General features: G+C 48.9%; 1 protein-coding gene across 1 annotated transcript in view; it reads right to left on the bottom strand.

The window, feature by feature from the left end:
• Positions 1-8,658: 8,658 nt before the first annotated feature.
• The window catches only part of ADCY1 (adenylate cyclase 1), a gene marked incomplete at both ends in the record, with an annotated part of 106,729 nt that continues 100,374 nt past the window's right edge, over positions 8,659-15,013 (bottom strand). Inside the window, 3 exons of the mRNA XM_080937040.1 lie at positions 8,659-8,961; positions 11,155-11,279; positions 13,685-13,799. Of these exons, the coding sequence (XP_080793166.1) occupies positions 8,659-8,961; positions 11,155-11,279; positions 13,685-13,799 (543 nt within the window). The remainder of the gene's footprint in view (positions 8,962-11,154; positions 11,280-13,684; positions 13,800-15,013) is intronic.

Below are 15,013 nucleotides of genomic sequence, written 5' to 3'. Positions count from 1 at the left end.
TCTGAACTGGGGATTCACAGAAGTCCAAGACTAAAATCCAGGTGAAAAAGTGAAGGAGTATGGTGTAAAAACGAACATGAAGTACGTCACTCGGGCCATGTGTCATGTGTGATATGTGACATTTTGAATAATAACTCCCCACCCCCAAAAAATAGTTACAAATGACTCCAGACTGTGCATATGACCACCTATCTTTCAATAAAAATGGCCAGAGTTTAGTCAAGCAATTTTTTCTCCTTTATTTTTGTTAAATAAGACCCCAGAGAGTATAGTGCAAACACTCAGTAGAAAAGTTGCAGTTAAGAAATTTACATTCACATTAACATTTCAGTTCATTCACTTTTTAAATAAAAATAGGACAAATTATTCAGTTACTCATCTCAATTTAACAATCTTGAAAAAGACTGGAAGGTGCTCTACAGAGTTGACATAAAAATAGACCCGTATTGATTATACAAATCTATTGTGAGAGGTTACCCAGTGATATTGAGTTATTGTGAATATAATCATCAAGTTCTCATAGCTACGGACACATCTGGGAAGTTTATCGTGTGGGATAAAATGCCCCCTTTGTCCATGCACCCTCTATCCCACTACAGACTCAAAGCTTTCTTGATAAACACAGGACACAGGTGCTTACATGCCTTTTTAAATTTTTTTTTAAGTAAGGAACTCCAGAAGTGGGCTTTGGGCTTACTTTACATCAAGGTGGAATTACTGCTAAGACGCAACCATAACGACATTTCCATTTGTGCAAATTGGTGAGCAATCAGCTTAAGTGGGAACATGGTGGGAAAGGGAGACACTGGACAAAAAGTGCTGGAGCCACACAGACTCCACAAAACCTGGGATTGGCTGAGGGAAACGCTGGGCTCCCAAGGAGCAGTAGAGGTGACTTGGGAACAAGCCCAAGCCCATCCATTCTTCTGTGCATGCTACATAATGTCAAATTCGAACTAAGGTGCACACAATTAGGAATTTCATAGCATGCAATTCCATAGTGCAAATGGCTTGCATATACTCAATTTTAACAGGGATGAAGGCAACAGAGCAGGCCCCTTCTCCCCAGGCATGTGTGCTCCTGGTGGCCAGTTGTGCCCACACTGCCAGTGGTGTATGCAAGAGATGCTGGGGGCTTCCTTGGGCTCCCCACAGCATGGGAATGGTCCCCTGAGACTTGTGCTTCATGTGCCTGGGGTCTGGGGCTGAGTGGAGGTTGCTGGTGGGGGATGAGAAGTTCTGGCTGCTGTCAGGCCCACTTCCCTCTGCAATGTAATGGGGGGGGTCACCACCCTCAGACAGATCTAGTGGCCTGCAAATGTTCTAGCAGGCCATTCTACAAGTTTATGAAGTCTAAGAGATTTCTGGAGTCAGTTTCAGCTAGCATCTCAATGCTAATTCTCAGCAAGTGTCTGGAAATGTTTGGAAACCAATGCATCTGAAGTGGACATTGCCTAGCATCAACAGGAACCAACGCCTGGAAAGCATGTGGGGCTCCTGTAATGGAGAGGCAGCCATATTTCTCACCACTCATCATCATCCCTTCCTTGTTTTCTACACACTCCTGGAGAACTCTCTCTAAAGTCCCCTGGAATCCCTGGGAAGGCACCCTCACTGCCCTGCTGGCTGGAAGCACGGGCTAGCACGGGTAGTAGAACATTGAAGGTAAGAGCTGTTACTGCAGCCAGGCTGTCTGAGGAGTGTGGTTTGGGCTCCACAGTTGTGCCATAGCTCTGTCCCTAGTTGATGTCAGGCCTTTCAGAAAAGACTGATTTAAGAAGATGCCACTAGACACAATGTCAGTTTGTGTTTTGACAAGTTTTAGTGTATCAAGGACACTATAAAGCTGAAGCCAGGTGTTCTAATTTCTTGCCAGGTATCTCGAACTTTGGGGGCATGCAGCTGATCAGAAAGAAATCAAATGGCTCTAATTTAGCAACAAGAAGCCAAGAATTAAAGAACCAAACAGCACTTGGCCACATGCTCCAAATATGGGGTTCAAGCAAGCCTTTCCCACAAGGACCAACCTCTATGAGGTGCCCTGTGCCACACGGAGTAAGCATGGTTGTGCAGCCAATAGCATCAACAGCAACCTGGTTCTTACAGATTTCACATGGCTTAGCAGAGACCTTAAATGCAACAGAAAGCATACAGCTTGGCCAGATCAGATGAAGAGTTGAGGCCTGGCCCCTCCCTCCCTGCCTTGCAGTCTCAGGACAAATGTGTATTGAGTATTAGGAAGCTGTTCATGGACAAGGAGCCCATAGAACGAGCCCAGGAATTGCAAAACTATATGGAAGTACTAGTAATGAGTGTTCAATCAATTTACCCCCATACCAAAGGCCCCCCCAAGTATGTTCAATGATTGCCCTCCCTTGTTTGAGTGTGGACTGAGCAGGTCTAGCAACATGCTGAAGAAAACTCAGTGCACTCACTAGATTTTAATAAATGACTGGCACTTGTCAAGACAGAGGATTGTGGCATGACGGTTGGTCAATTTTCTAAATTTTAAGAAAACAATTTTCCAGCTACTTCGGAAGCCCAACTCCAGAGCCTCCTGGGTCTTGTTCTTCCCAGTGCGTAACCCAGACAGGCAACAGCGGACACACTGGGTGGAAGGTGTGACCTCCATGTCAGGTCCTGAAACTTGGAGGACAGGGAAGGGCTAATGTACCTGAGATTTGATGCCACTTTGTCCCCTCCTTGGAGTTTGGATGGACACTCACCTGGCATGTGGAGCTGCCACACCCTCTACACAATATTCAACACACACCCAAACCCTCAATCCAAGAGGACAAAAGAAACAGGAGCAACAGAGTCTCTCCATGCACACAGACCAGAATTATAGAGGTCCTTTCTCAAGAGACTTAGCAGTGGGCTTAGTGGCTCAGCGACATGTGCCCATCCTTCCCCACTCTCCCTGGAGTGGGGGGTTTGGTAGGTGCTGCCTCCGTTTATGGGATATTAAGTGTCCAAAATACAGCTCACTATATTCAAATTTAATTGTTTTGCCTTTGGTGAATAATCGTAATCTCAGGAAGAATAATTCCATGTTGTCTTAGACATATATACACATGTTTATACACATGCACACAAGCACACATTGATTTGAATTAATGTGTGGCCTCCAGTGGAATAATATTTGTTCTCCAAACCACTGAACAGATCTGGTATGTGTGGAACAGAATGGATTAAAATGGTTAGAAAACTTAAAAACCCAAATGTCTCAGTCATTACATAATGATGTGTTGATGAGATAATTATTTAGTGGCAGGATGTAGCACTTGAAGTTGGGTCTGAAGTGTTTATGGAATGGACCAGAGAGTTACTGATCTCATCTCCTATCATTGGACCTACATTTACAAGAAATGAACTCTCAGCGCAAGGCCAGGGATCCCTCATACATTCTAAAGTGCCTCCTGAATCCTGGGAGGTGAGGCAGACCCTGGAGAGTGCCTACACCTGCCTTGCCCAACTCAGTGTGTCTATGTGAAGTTGTGCTCATGATGTACCAAATGCTGTGTAACAGCCACTAGAACCTAACAATCTTCCTTATCTCCACCTCACAGAGCATTACAGATGGACTTCTGACAGGAAGAACCCCTTGGGCAGCCAGCATCAAGACCAAGCCACCCCACGTCATCAGACCTGGCACACTCCAGAATTCTCCGACCAGTGAGCAGCAGGAGCCATCTTGAATATGCACTTCAGTACTGGGCCTACCCCACCCTTTATAAGAGAATCCTCTGGCCAGGCCACACACCTTCTGCCTTCCCCTAGGAAGGCTCCTAGGCTCTAGGCCTGTGCCTCTGGATCCACAATGGTCTTGGTCCATGTGGCACTGGTTGACCATATAGGTACCAGGAGTTGTCTAGGGTCAAAGATCCTTCATTTCACTGTGTCAGCTGTGAACATAATATGTTTTCTCACTGGTGTCAAAGGGCTCAGAAGGATTTGTGTATAAGATAGTTATCTAGGTGCCTCAGTTCCTGGACTGAGTCCTCATTCTGCCAGAGACAAGGAGGTTAGCTTCCCATCCCCAGGGCAGCTGAGGGAGGCTCCAATTTTGCCTTCTGAACTCTGAGTCCAGTGACTTCTCCAAGCAGATCCCCAAATCTAAGTCCACCCCAAGCAGCTCCTCTAACCCCTAGCCTAAGGAGTCAGGAATACAAACCAACTCTAATATTCCCTATGAAAGTATGTGAGAGAGTTCAGTGCATTTGTACATGTGTATGTGTGCAAGCACGCATGCACACACCCTTTTAACCATCAAGCTACAGCCAAGCCTGTAGTTGTAAATGTAAATGAGCTATTGGTTCAAGCCCACTATAGAAATGTTTAAAGCCAGTCACAGCCAGAGAAGCAAGATCTTCAAGGGCCCATATAATATTCAAGCTGCCAGAGTTGCATGTTATTCATTTTAACCAAGCCAAATGTACTCTTTCAAAGTTGAAGCCATTAAAAAGCATGAGCAAGTCAGTTTCTGGCAGCCATGTCAGAATGTAAGACCAGCATCTCTTCTGCACCACGGTGCTGATGGGTGAGCAGTATATGTAGCAATGTTCTTTCCCTGCACGATTATGCTCAGCAGGAGGGGTACGCACTCGCTCTAAAACACCCCTCCCACACCCATGGACCGAAGCTCTCTGTACAGGCTGTGAGTAAGATCCCCGGGACTCAGAGAGTTCTAGAACTTACCTTGCTGAGGGCAATGGTGGCTGGGAGAATGGAGTGAAACCTTCCCCAGCTCCACAGTCCAAAGTGCTTCCCTCTTCCTCATTAAAGCAAGTCATTTGCACAGTTTCTGAAGGTTGCTGTTAGAACAGCGGCGTAAGAGTCCTTCAGCTCACATGTAAGCACAATGTGAGCTCTCTGAAAGCCACCCATACCTGCCAGCCAAGCCCACATCCTGAGTCCTGTTAGCCCTTTCTAGCTCTTTCCTGTTATACCCTCAGGGGTCGCCTTCTCCCACCAGGATGGCACCGGGAAGGTGGAATGTGCCACCTTGACTATGCCACCAGTGCCTTGAAATGTTGCAACACTGAAACTGTCACTTCCCTCAGTCACATGAAGCATCTCGATTCAAGAACAGGTACAGATGCAGGATCGGATGGCTGCCCTCACCTTTATTCCTTAGCAATACTGGGGCCCAGGACTCGTGTCTGCTCATGGGGGTACCAATCCTGGCTCTAGGAACCAAGAAGCTAGAGCTAGGGAGGGATAGTGACCTGGATGTCATTCCTTGTAGCAAGCTCACACGCACAGGTAGTTTCCGAAATATCAATCTGTTTGGGCCAGACCTGTCTCTACAGTATTAGGTTCTGGTTATTGCTTCTATGACAGAAGGGGTCCGGAAGCCCTGGTGGCTTTGGAGTCTGAGAAATAACTGGATTGCTGTGTGTGAGGGGACAGGTGTGTGTAGGTACACACACCTCAGAAGTGGACTGTCCCAGGTTGGCACAGCCTGTGGAAGCATTTGGAAGCATTCTGGGGCTGTGTTCTATTCTACAGTGTCAGGCACGGGAGGCATGCTAGGGGTGTGAAGGGAACACAACAGGGTCATTTCCCAAGGGCCACAGCATTACAAGCAGGGGCTGAAGTGGGTACCAGGCTTTTCCTCATTTTTGGTACAAGTGAACAAGCACCTGTAACTGGTGCACTATTTACAGAGCATCTTAAAATAAATAATTTGGAGAGAATCCTACCTAAATGGCTCTAACATTTGTACATGAATACTGTACAAGATTAAAAATAAATAAGGCAATATAATACATTTTTATCACAAGTAAAAAGTTGTTTATCACCAAACCCCAAGGAACATATGGCTGCACGTGTGGTTCCTGACCTCACAGGAAGTAGGCGGATTTGGAATTGCTGATGATGGAGATGTGCCCCTGAAGAAGAGACCCAGCCAAGGCTCCTGTGTGGTCTACTTCAGAACAGTTCTGTGGCCAGAGAAGGCAATGTCATTCTACACAGCTGCTTTCTCCCTCTCTAACCACACCTTGAGTAGCTCTGCACATGCAGCCACGGGGTCTTGGTTTTACACACTCACACGTGATTGCAGGGTTATAGATGTAGGCTGGCTCTGTTCAAGAGCTGTATTAGGTCAGATCCAGGGGCCACTGGCTGGCCTCCTCCCTGATGGTCTGCTTGCTGCCCACTCAGGCTGTGGCCAATTTCAGCTCCTTGTGGTTGTGGGAGTGACATCCTGGCTTCTTTGCTGGCTGGAGCTGTGTTGTCCTAAGTCTCTTCAATGAGTTCCATGTCTTCATCTTCAAGTCAGCAACAGAGACTCAGTCCTGGGTACTCTCCATACCTTTCTCAGCCTGGCCATCTGTCTGTCCACTTCCGAGGGGCCAGGTGTCCGCACCAACCCCATTAGTGTAGTCTAGGCTTCGTTCTTAATCCTTCAGGCCTACCTACCCTAAGTCCCCTTGTGGAGGTTCTCTACCCTACTCAACAGTCTAGAACAGTCTAGAAGGTCAGGGATAACAGGATAGCCCTCAGAGCCAGGGCCACAATGTACTCACTTCCTCTGGGAGCTCTTGTCTGAGCTGATGGCTTCAAATCTGGTTAAAACAGACAGACAAGGTGAGAAATTCCTAGTGCAAAAGAGCTCCATGAGGAAAAGCCAGTTGTCCCAAGGATAGGAAAACACAGGGGTAGGCAGGAGGCAGGAGCCACAGAGGAAAGAATACTTGCATGCCCTAGCCAGGTTCTGGCTGAGATAAATCTGCCCCTTCTCAGAGCCCCCCCAACAACCTTATAAATGCAATCTATGATGCTTTTTAGGGCCATGGGAGAAACCAAAGGCCTCTCTCAACCCCTGCCCTCAGAACTCCTGGAACCAGCATCCCCCCAACACTGCCACACCAAAACACCAAGCCACAGGAACCAGACATGCCACTGGAGGAGGATGAGGCTACCTGCTCTCCAACCCTGAAGGCTGCAGTGGAGGGCTGAGGTCAGTCTGGCCCAGGCTCTTTGGTTCTAGCCAGAGTGGGGTGCCAGAAAGGTGGCAAGCAAGGGTCATACCATGCTACCTGATGTCATCAGCTCCAGCCCAGTCCAGAGAGAATCTTTACAATGTGTGAAATCTTCACAGCTGCCCCACCCCCACCCGAGGGCACCTGTGGTGCAGTCTCCGGGACTTGGGAGACTTTGCATGCAGCCTCCAGCTCTCCCTTGCTGGAAGTTTTCTCCCTACCCACAAGTGACCTGAGTATAGCCTCAGCTGAGCACCCCAGGGATGGGCGCTAGCTCGCCTGTAAAATTACCCAGGTACCAACAGAGCCACACACTTGAGCCAGAGCCGAGTCCAGGAACATCCCATGTGCACCCAGCCAGGGAAGATTAGGCTTTGCTCTGCCCTGTTCTAGGAAGATAGGACCCTCGGAAGTAGGAAAGCCCTTGGGGTGCCGTGAGAAAATGGGCTTCCATAGACATGATCAGGCAGGGCTTCTGCCTACCTGGCCTGTTTCAAGCTGTCTCCCTTCCTGTGAGTGACACTGAATATCTCCAGAAGCCAGGCTTCATCCCCCTATTTCCAGCAAGTTGCTTCCTATGGACTCCTCCAGAATCCTGTGACAGGGTTTCATCACAGCTGTAGTCACTGGAAAGCAGAGGTGGTCTGTCAACACGGTCACTCTTCCCCTTCACTCTGGAGCAGGGACACCACACCTAAACTCAGAAACTCTGAAACCACCAAGAGGGGGGCTGGTTATGCCAAGTAGAGAATGTCTTCCAGCCAGGAGAGCGCTCACGGTGGCTGTAGTGGGTCAATCACTCTCACCGGAAATGAAGGCTTGATTCTTGATAAACTTACAGTGTCCAAGACACCACAAAGAAGACGAGGCAGCACACACCCCTCCTCCCTGAATGTGCAGCAAAGGCACAGGGAGAGGAGGGCCCAGTGTTGTAGCAGTCAGAAACCAGCAGCCAGGTGGGGCTGGAAGAGAATGCACGAGCCAGGAGGACCAAGTGGGGCTGGAGAGCCTCCCGAGGATTCCAGAAGACCTGCCTCTGGCTGTTAGCCAAAGCCTACTCTTGAAGAAAGCCAGAAACTCCGATCTTCATGCAGTAAGAGGTGTCTTTTCAATTCTTCCTAGACTGCCCTGACCGAGACCTGACCAGCTCTTTGCTGTGCCCCTGGTATGAACAGCTCAACTGTCATGGCCCTGCCCAGCGGGGCCAACTTCCCAGTCTGACACTCATACTTGAAGCTGCTACTCAGGGTTGGAGTTACCCATAAGCCAGGACCTACCAGGGCTAGAGCCACCCATAAGCCAGGACTTGCCAGGGCTGGAGCTACCCATAAGCTAGTTGACTTGGGGCTCAGTCATGGTGGGCTCCTCTGCCAGCTGGACTTCCATAGCTTTTGCCATGACCATGGAAGATATTCCCAAGGTCCCAACACCAATGCCAACACTACCCAGGCATAACCAGGTCATTAGGAAGAGACAGAGCTCAGTATGCCCCAAGGGGTGGCTTGGGCACATCTCCCATTGGCCTCAGGCCACACTTAGACAGTGCTTCTTCTCCAGCCCAGCCACTTGGCAACTGCTTCTCTGGCTGGTCCTGGTGAGAGCCATGGTGGCTTGTGTCACCCTGGAGCATCCTTGCCTTGCATGCATCTCCAGTGGCTCATGGGCTCCGCTAGGCTTCCTTCCCTGCTGCTGAGGATGACAGGCACTGGCTAGTGGGGGCTGGAGGAAGCCCCGGTCTGATTGGGGGTCCAGCTGCAGGACACAGAGGAGGCCGTCTGGCCTGGCCTCCACCTCTCCCGTAAGGAAACATCCTTCGCTCCAAGCGAAGGGATCTGCTGTGAGAACTGTTTCCATCACTCCTGCCTTCTAGAAAGTACGTTAGCATCTCTCCCTTGCCCTTGACACTGACTTTGCCTCTGCACACAAACTGGTACGAGCACCGCTTCAGCAGCCGGTGGACTTCCTCAGTCACCTGCCAGTGGAAAGAAGCCAGCATTACTCTCAGCGATGGATGAGGGGAAATCTTCTGGAGGGTAGGAGCTGCCCAGTGTACCTTTGACCCTGCACCTCACTTCCCATCCCAGCTCCCCAATCCTGGCAGTATTTGGACAAAGTTACTTCATATCTGGGCAAGTGGGGGCAGCTGAGACTAGGGACCCAGCAGGGCTTGAGTGAACCATTGTGGTTGCTTTGTGCACCAGTCAGAGGCTGTGTGGGACCAGCCCCAGTGTTAAAGACAGAGGGGCAGTTTCTCTGGATCAGGGCTCTAGAGACCTCAGCAAGGTAGCATCTGATGCATGTACCCCACCACTGGGATTGGCACCCCAAGCTTCTGGTATTGGGGTACAGCTACTGGATTGTCCCTTTAGTAGTACAAGATACAGGAGACAAGGAAAGCTAGGAGAAAATGGGCCTCTCTTGGCTCCTTCTTTTCTCAGGCTTCAGACCTGTAAGTATACTGGCTCCAAGAATCTCTGCCTCCCCAACCAAAGAGAAGACGGAGAAATATCCCCAATCTATGGCATAATCCTAAGCCAGCAGGGAGGGCTCTATACCTCCTTGTCTCCCGGCTTCGGCTCTCCCCCCATTTTATGTTCAAACAATGAAATTGTCTCCAGCTACCTTCTCCCACTCTGGCAGACGTAGGAGGGTGGCCAGCCACGTGGACTTGAGCACCAGTGTAAAGATATCACATATGAACCTTTTTAATCAAATACTAGAAAATGTGTTTAGGACAAAGAATTTAAATCTTCTTGTCCCTCCACCTTGCCAGACTTTTATGTACACGTTTTCATCCTCACCCCCAAAAACTGTGAGCAAAAATCAAAAATAAAACTATTTCCACTGAGTCGCTTTCACTACAGCAACAAAAGCAGTGGCAGGTTGGAGTGGGGATGGGAGGGGGGCCGAGGGGGACTTCCTTGGGCATGACCAGTCTGGGGAAGGCTGTAAGGAAGTGTATGGATCTTCTTTCTCCATGGTAATATCATACTACATGTCCTATACGTGAGAGCGGCAGGAGCTTCACCGCTAAGCGGATGCTCAGTGCACAAAGCTGTGCACGTAAAAAGAGGCTGCAATCTGTGTATATTTTAACACAGCAAAAGAAATCCAGGGAAGAAAATGAAACGTCACCAATGCAAAACTGCAGAGCTTCTAAGGGACCCTAGAGCTAGGTGCTGGGAGGAGACACTGGAACACATGCTTGCACCTCACAGTGCTGCAGAATGTGGAGGCGTCACGGTGAGTTAAAGGCTCAGTAACCAGTAAGACGCAACTTCACAGTAACAGTGTCGTCAGAAAACCCTGTCTGTGGCAATGCCCTGCCCACATCAGGGGTCCTACAGGTCCTGAAACCATGGGAAATTCACAATGATAACGATGTTGCTCCAAAACCCTGGAAGGCTGCAGTTCTCAGCTAGGTGGCCAGATGCCAGGGCACCCTTCATATACCCCATTCAACCAGCAGACCTACATCTAAATGGCAGGTCTAATGCTATTCCAGGAGAAAATACTAAAAACTGGGTCTTTCCCCAACACTGATGAAGACCAGAAGCCACCTTCCAGTGGCTCCTAGAATGTATCATAGCTACCAAGTCTTGTCCTATCTGTAAAACGTGGTCTTGCAGACTCAAATAATCCATGCTTATCTCTAAGAAACCATGGTTGGCTTCATCCCAAGGACCGTTACTCACCAACTATCACAGAATTGTTAACTTAGGGACCCTGCTGTTGGAAAAATAGCCTGAAGCCAGCAGCAGCAGCTTTGCATGTCTCTGGGAATGCATGCCAGGGCCTCCTGCTTTCTGTTTCTCTCAGGCCAATTGCAGCCCAGGACATGTCAGAGTCCAAGGGGGACCTTGTATTAACTGAGTGGTCCGCCAGTGTCTTGTTGCAAACAGTGTGGAGTATCTGCATGGCCTTGTTGGTGAGGTGTCCTCCTAAGTTTAAAATAACTTTTTGTTACATTGTTTTGTTTATAGTGAGAGCATGAGCAGGTGTATTAGGTCAGAGGACAACTTGTAGGAGTCAGCTCTCTCCTTCCATTGGACAGACGCCAGTTTAATCCCTGGCTCTCTTGAGATTCCTGATGCCTCACCTGACACCTCAGTTTCCTCATCTGAGAAATGGGTGCCTGTGTCTTTTGGATTTCTGGGTGATTTACCTGGATTCTCCCCTGGACCCCAGTGCTGTCCATCCGACTGGCCACATTGACTGTGTTTCCCCAGATGTCGTACTGGGGCCTGCGAGCACCGATCACTCCAGCAACCACGGGGCCAACGTTGATGCCTGAAAAACAGCCACAGCATAGCTTGTGGGCAGCTGGAAACCGGTAACTGGAAAGCCAGTTGTTCCTAAGAAAAGGCAGGACTTTCTGAGTCTTGGTTTGAGGGCCACATAGAGTCTGGCTCCGTTCTAAAGGTGGTAGCACTCCAATCTGGTACAGAGTTCCCCAGGCAGGCAGTGGGCAGCCCCTCAGCCTTGCCCACCATACATGCAGCAGCACTGGTCTTCAGAGCAATTCCTAACCCTAAGGAAAAGCTCCAGGTCCTACTAACGCAGGAGAAACTTGAAGTAGTAAAATGGATGCATATATGTATATTAATGCATACAGTTACTAATAGGCCTGCTTAGAAGACAAGTAGGGTACTAACCGGGCTTGTAAGAAACTGGAGGAAGACAATTTTTGTGCCATAATTGAAGTTTAGAGTCATCGAGAAAATTTCTGCTATAGACTGTTCACCAAGATTGACCTCTACTTATGCTCCAAACCCGTAACAAGAGGAGACAACTCGGGCTTAAATCCAGCCATTAGGTTCATCTGCACATGGAAAAACACACCTCTAAGGGCAGCTCAGAGGTACAGAGCCAGGGGTAACAACAAATCCCCTGTGCTCCTATCAGGAAAGACAAAAATCTGCCAAGTGTGCCAGGATGAGCCAGGGCAACTGTTTGAAAACACTGGTGTACTTAAATAATTCTGGCAATATCTTTGCTGTGTGAGTCCCCCATTTGCCCAAGTGGCCAGACTTGCTATCTCCTGCCTCTGTTTAAATTGTTCAAAGTGTAACCTGGGGCCGGGATCTGGAGGAGATTTAAGGAGAACAGCATATATGGAATACATAAGCCTAAGGTCTGAATCTATTCATCCGTGGCTCCTCTTTGGGCATCAGCCAGAACTAGACACAGGTTATCATTAAAGCACTGTCTCTTTATTTTCTCTGAGTGTGTGGAGACACCAGGAATCTGGCTCTATTGTCTTTATGCCCACAGTGTACCTTGCCTCTTGGCCCCTTAAAGTCATAGTACCTTTTTAGATTTTCTTTGACATAGCCCTGAAGCTGCATTACTCAGAGTGTGGGTCCTGGCACCCAAAACAAATTCAAATGCACAAACGGGAGGACATGAATCCTGTGTCCCCCCACAGGTCAGGGTTCAGTGGACCTCAAGGACCTGGAGAGCTCTGCAGCATCCCATCTGGTTCAGGTACAGTCTGAGTTCCTGTTAGTGAGCACCTCTGTGTAGGTTTCTTTCCCCAGAAATGTGCTGTGCCATCCTGCCCTGGACTCGCCTTGGTGGAACCTCCAGGGCACTTTGATGACAGCCTATAGGTAGCTTCCCCTGCGAGTGGGGCTGCCCAGCCTGAGTAAATGCCACTTCCAGTCTGAAACATTTCTGAATTTCCTCTGTAGTCACAGGCATTAGGAACAAGACTGAAGGATCATGGGTAACCCAGGACGGTGAGAGTCACTTCTCAAATGGTATTCTAGGAGCCATCTTTGTGAATCCCAGCTGCCCATAGCCAGGTGGGGGAACCTGTGCAGGGGCTGGCCTGCTAGGAAGCAGAGCCACAAGGGAACTTCATCCATCTCATTTTGGGACCAACACAGGAGCCAGGGACAAGGGAAGAGGAATCTCCCATTAGCACTGGTATAGATCAGAGCTAGAGGCTCAGGAGGAGGCTGGCCACTAAGAAAGGAGCCAGGGCTGGTTCTGCCCCTGCTCTCAGGGGACACCACGTTGAAACAGCTTGTTTCTAAGGACACTGGCACACCACCTACTGCAAAGCTCTTCATTCCCATCACCCTTGTACCCAAGCACAACCAAGGGCCATGTATAAGGCAACTGGACATCTGTATTGAACAGATCACAAACATCCAGTTAACTGTATCCTGAGCAAGGCACAAAGATGGGAGCTGTGGGGTACGCAGGAGCAGGGAGAAATGGCAGTCAGCTAACCTCACTGCATTCTAGATAAGCTTACAGCTCAGGTGAAGACTGAATTTCAAGCACAGTTTTGCAAACATAAGAAAGAGACCTGGGTACCAGTTTCCCCTCTCAAGTCACAGCCAAGAAAGGTGCTGCCTGAGCCCTGCTAATAGACTCCCTCCCAAACCTCTTTCCAAAGAGATTTGCATTGCAGCAGCCACCAGGATGGTGATGGAGGAGCCTGTCTCCAGGTACCAAGGATGCAGAGATGGCTCTAAATGACTACAGCAGTGAATGAGGCACCTATCACACCTTTATATGAATCCTTACTCCTAAGTCCTTTCGGAAGCAGTGCATGTCCACAAGCCACCTTCAGAGACAATGCTGTCCCCATGCACTCCTGACCAACACAACCTCCTGTGAGACCACAGGCTTGCACTGACCCTGCTCCCATCAGCAACAGGAATAGATTCAGAGTCACCTACCAACTCGGAGAACAAAGTCATTGTAGGACTGGTAGTTGATTTCATCCAGAACATCAAACATGTCGATGGCAAAGTCTGCCAGTGTGCTCAGGTGGGAAGAGATGGACTTCTTAGCCTGGGTGTGAAGAGACAGAACAGTAAGTGTGCAGAGTACCAGAGCAGGAGGCATCAGACCACCCGGGCAGGTGCTGGGACTGGGATGTAATCCCAGCAGAAAAGCAGCCATGGAACTAGCAGGTGCACTTGGTACCTAGCTGGGGGATAGGTCAGTTCTCCTATTGTACAGATAGAAAATTCAGGGTGTTGCCCAAAACACAGCTTTTGAGAGACACAGGCAGAAACCACCCCAAGTCATGCAAGTCCGCACCATGTCCCTCCGGAGGTGTGGGGAACAGCCCCCGGAAGTGGGCATCAGGACAGGCACCTATTTTGGACAATGCTGTCAATACATGTTGCACATGAGCCAAACAAGGGCTAGGGACATATGTGAGGGTGGTGTGCCAGCTTCCTTCCTGCAGACTGACACTGCATCCGTATGGGTGTGACTGGGGGGACAAAGCCCTTACATTCGCAAAACACTCATGGCCAGAAGCTTTTTGATTTCTGTATTTATCCAGAAAACTTATTGTCCTCAACATCAGGGACCTAATGCTCTTAAGACAACACTGAACAGGCGTTATTATTTTTTTTAAGAACTTTAATGTATGTGCAACTGAGCAGATGACAGAGTCTCTGTGTAGTGACCTCCTCTGCATACGCCTAGCTGCTGCTGAATTCTCGTGTTCCAGTGGCACATTTGTTACTGTCGCTGAGCCAACACTGGCATATAGTTACCAACTCGCAGCTACAGTTAACATTGGAACTCACACTTGGACTGTATGTGCTGCAGGTTTGATGACTGCCTAACACCATGCAGTGTCGTGTGACACAACAGTTCCACTGTTCTATACATCCTCCCTGCTCTGCCAAGCCACTGCTCCTGCAACGCCAGGCCCAGAAGCCACTCATTCTGTCTCTGTAGTTTTGCTGTGCCTCTGTCACCTGCACTCTTGTATTTTATGACGGTAGTATTTAATCTTGTGGACATGTCAGGATGTTTTAAATCCATTTGCCCAATGAAGAGACTTTTGCTGGCTTCCGGTTGATTTGGGGTAACACCACAATGACTGTTTACGTACAGGTGTCTGTGTAGATGTAAGTTCGAATCTCATTTTTGTGAACACCAAGAACTGTAGTGGTGGGGGTGTGCAGGCATCGGTAACAGTCTGAATGGCTTTGTTAGAAGCGGCCATACTGTTTCCACAGTGACTAGAGCATTTTGCGTTCCCA

Source organism: Micromys minutus, assembly GCF_963924665.1.
Source record: "Micromys minutus genome assembly, chromosome: 1".
Lineage (NCBI taxonomy): Eukaryota > Metazoa > Chordata > Mammalia > Rodentia > Muridae > Micromys > Micromys minutus.
Note: the sequence above shows the minus strand (reverse complement) of the source record. Positions and strands in the feature narration are given on the sequence as shown.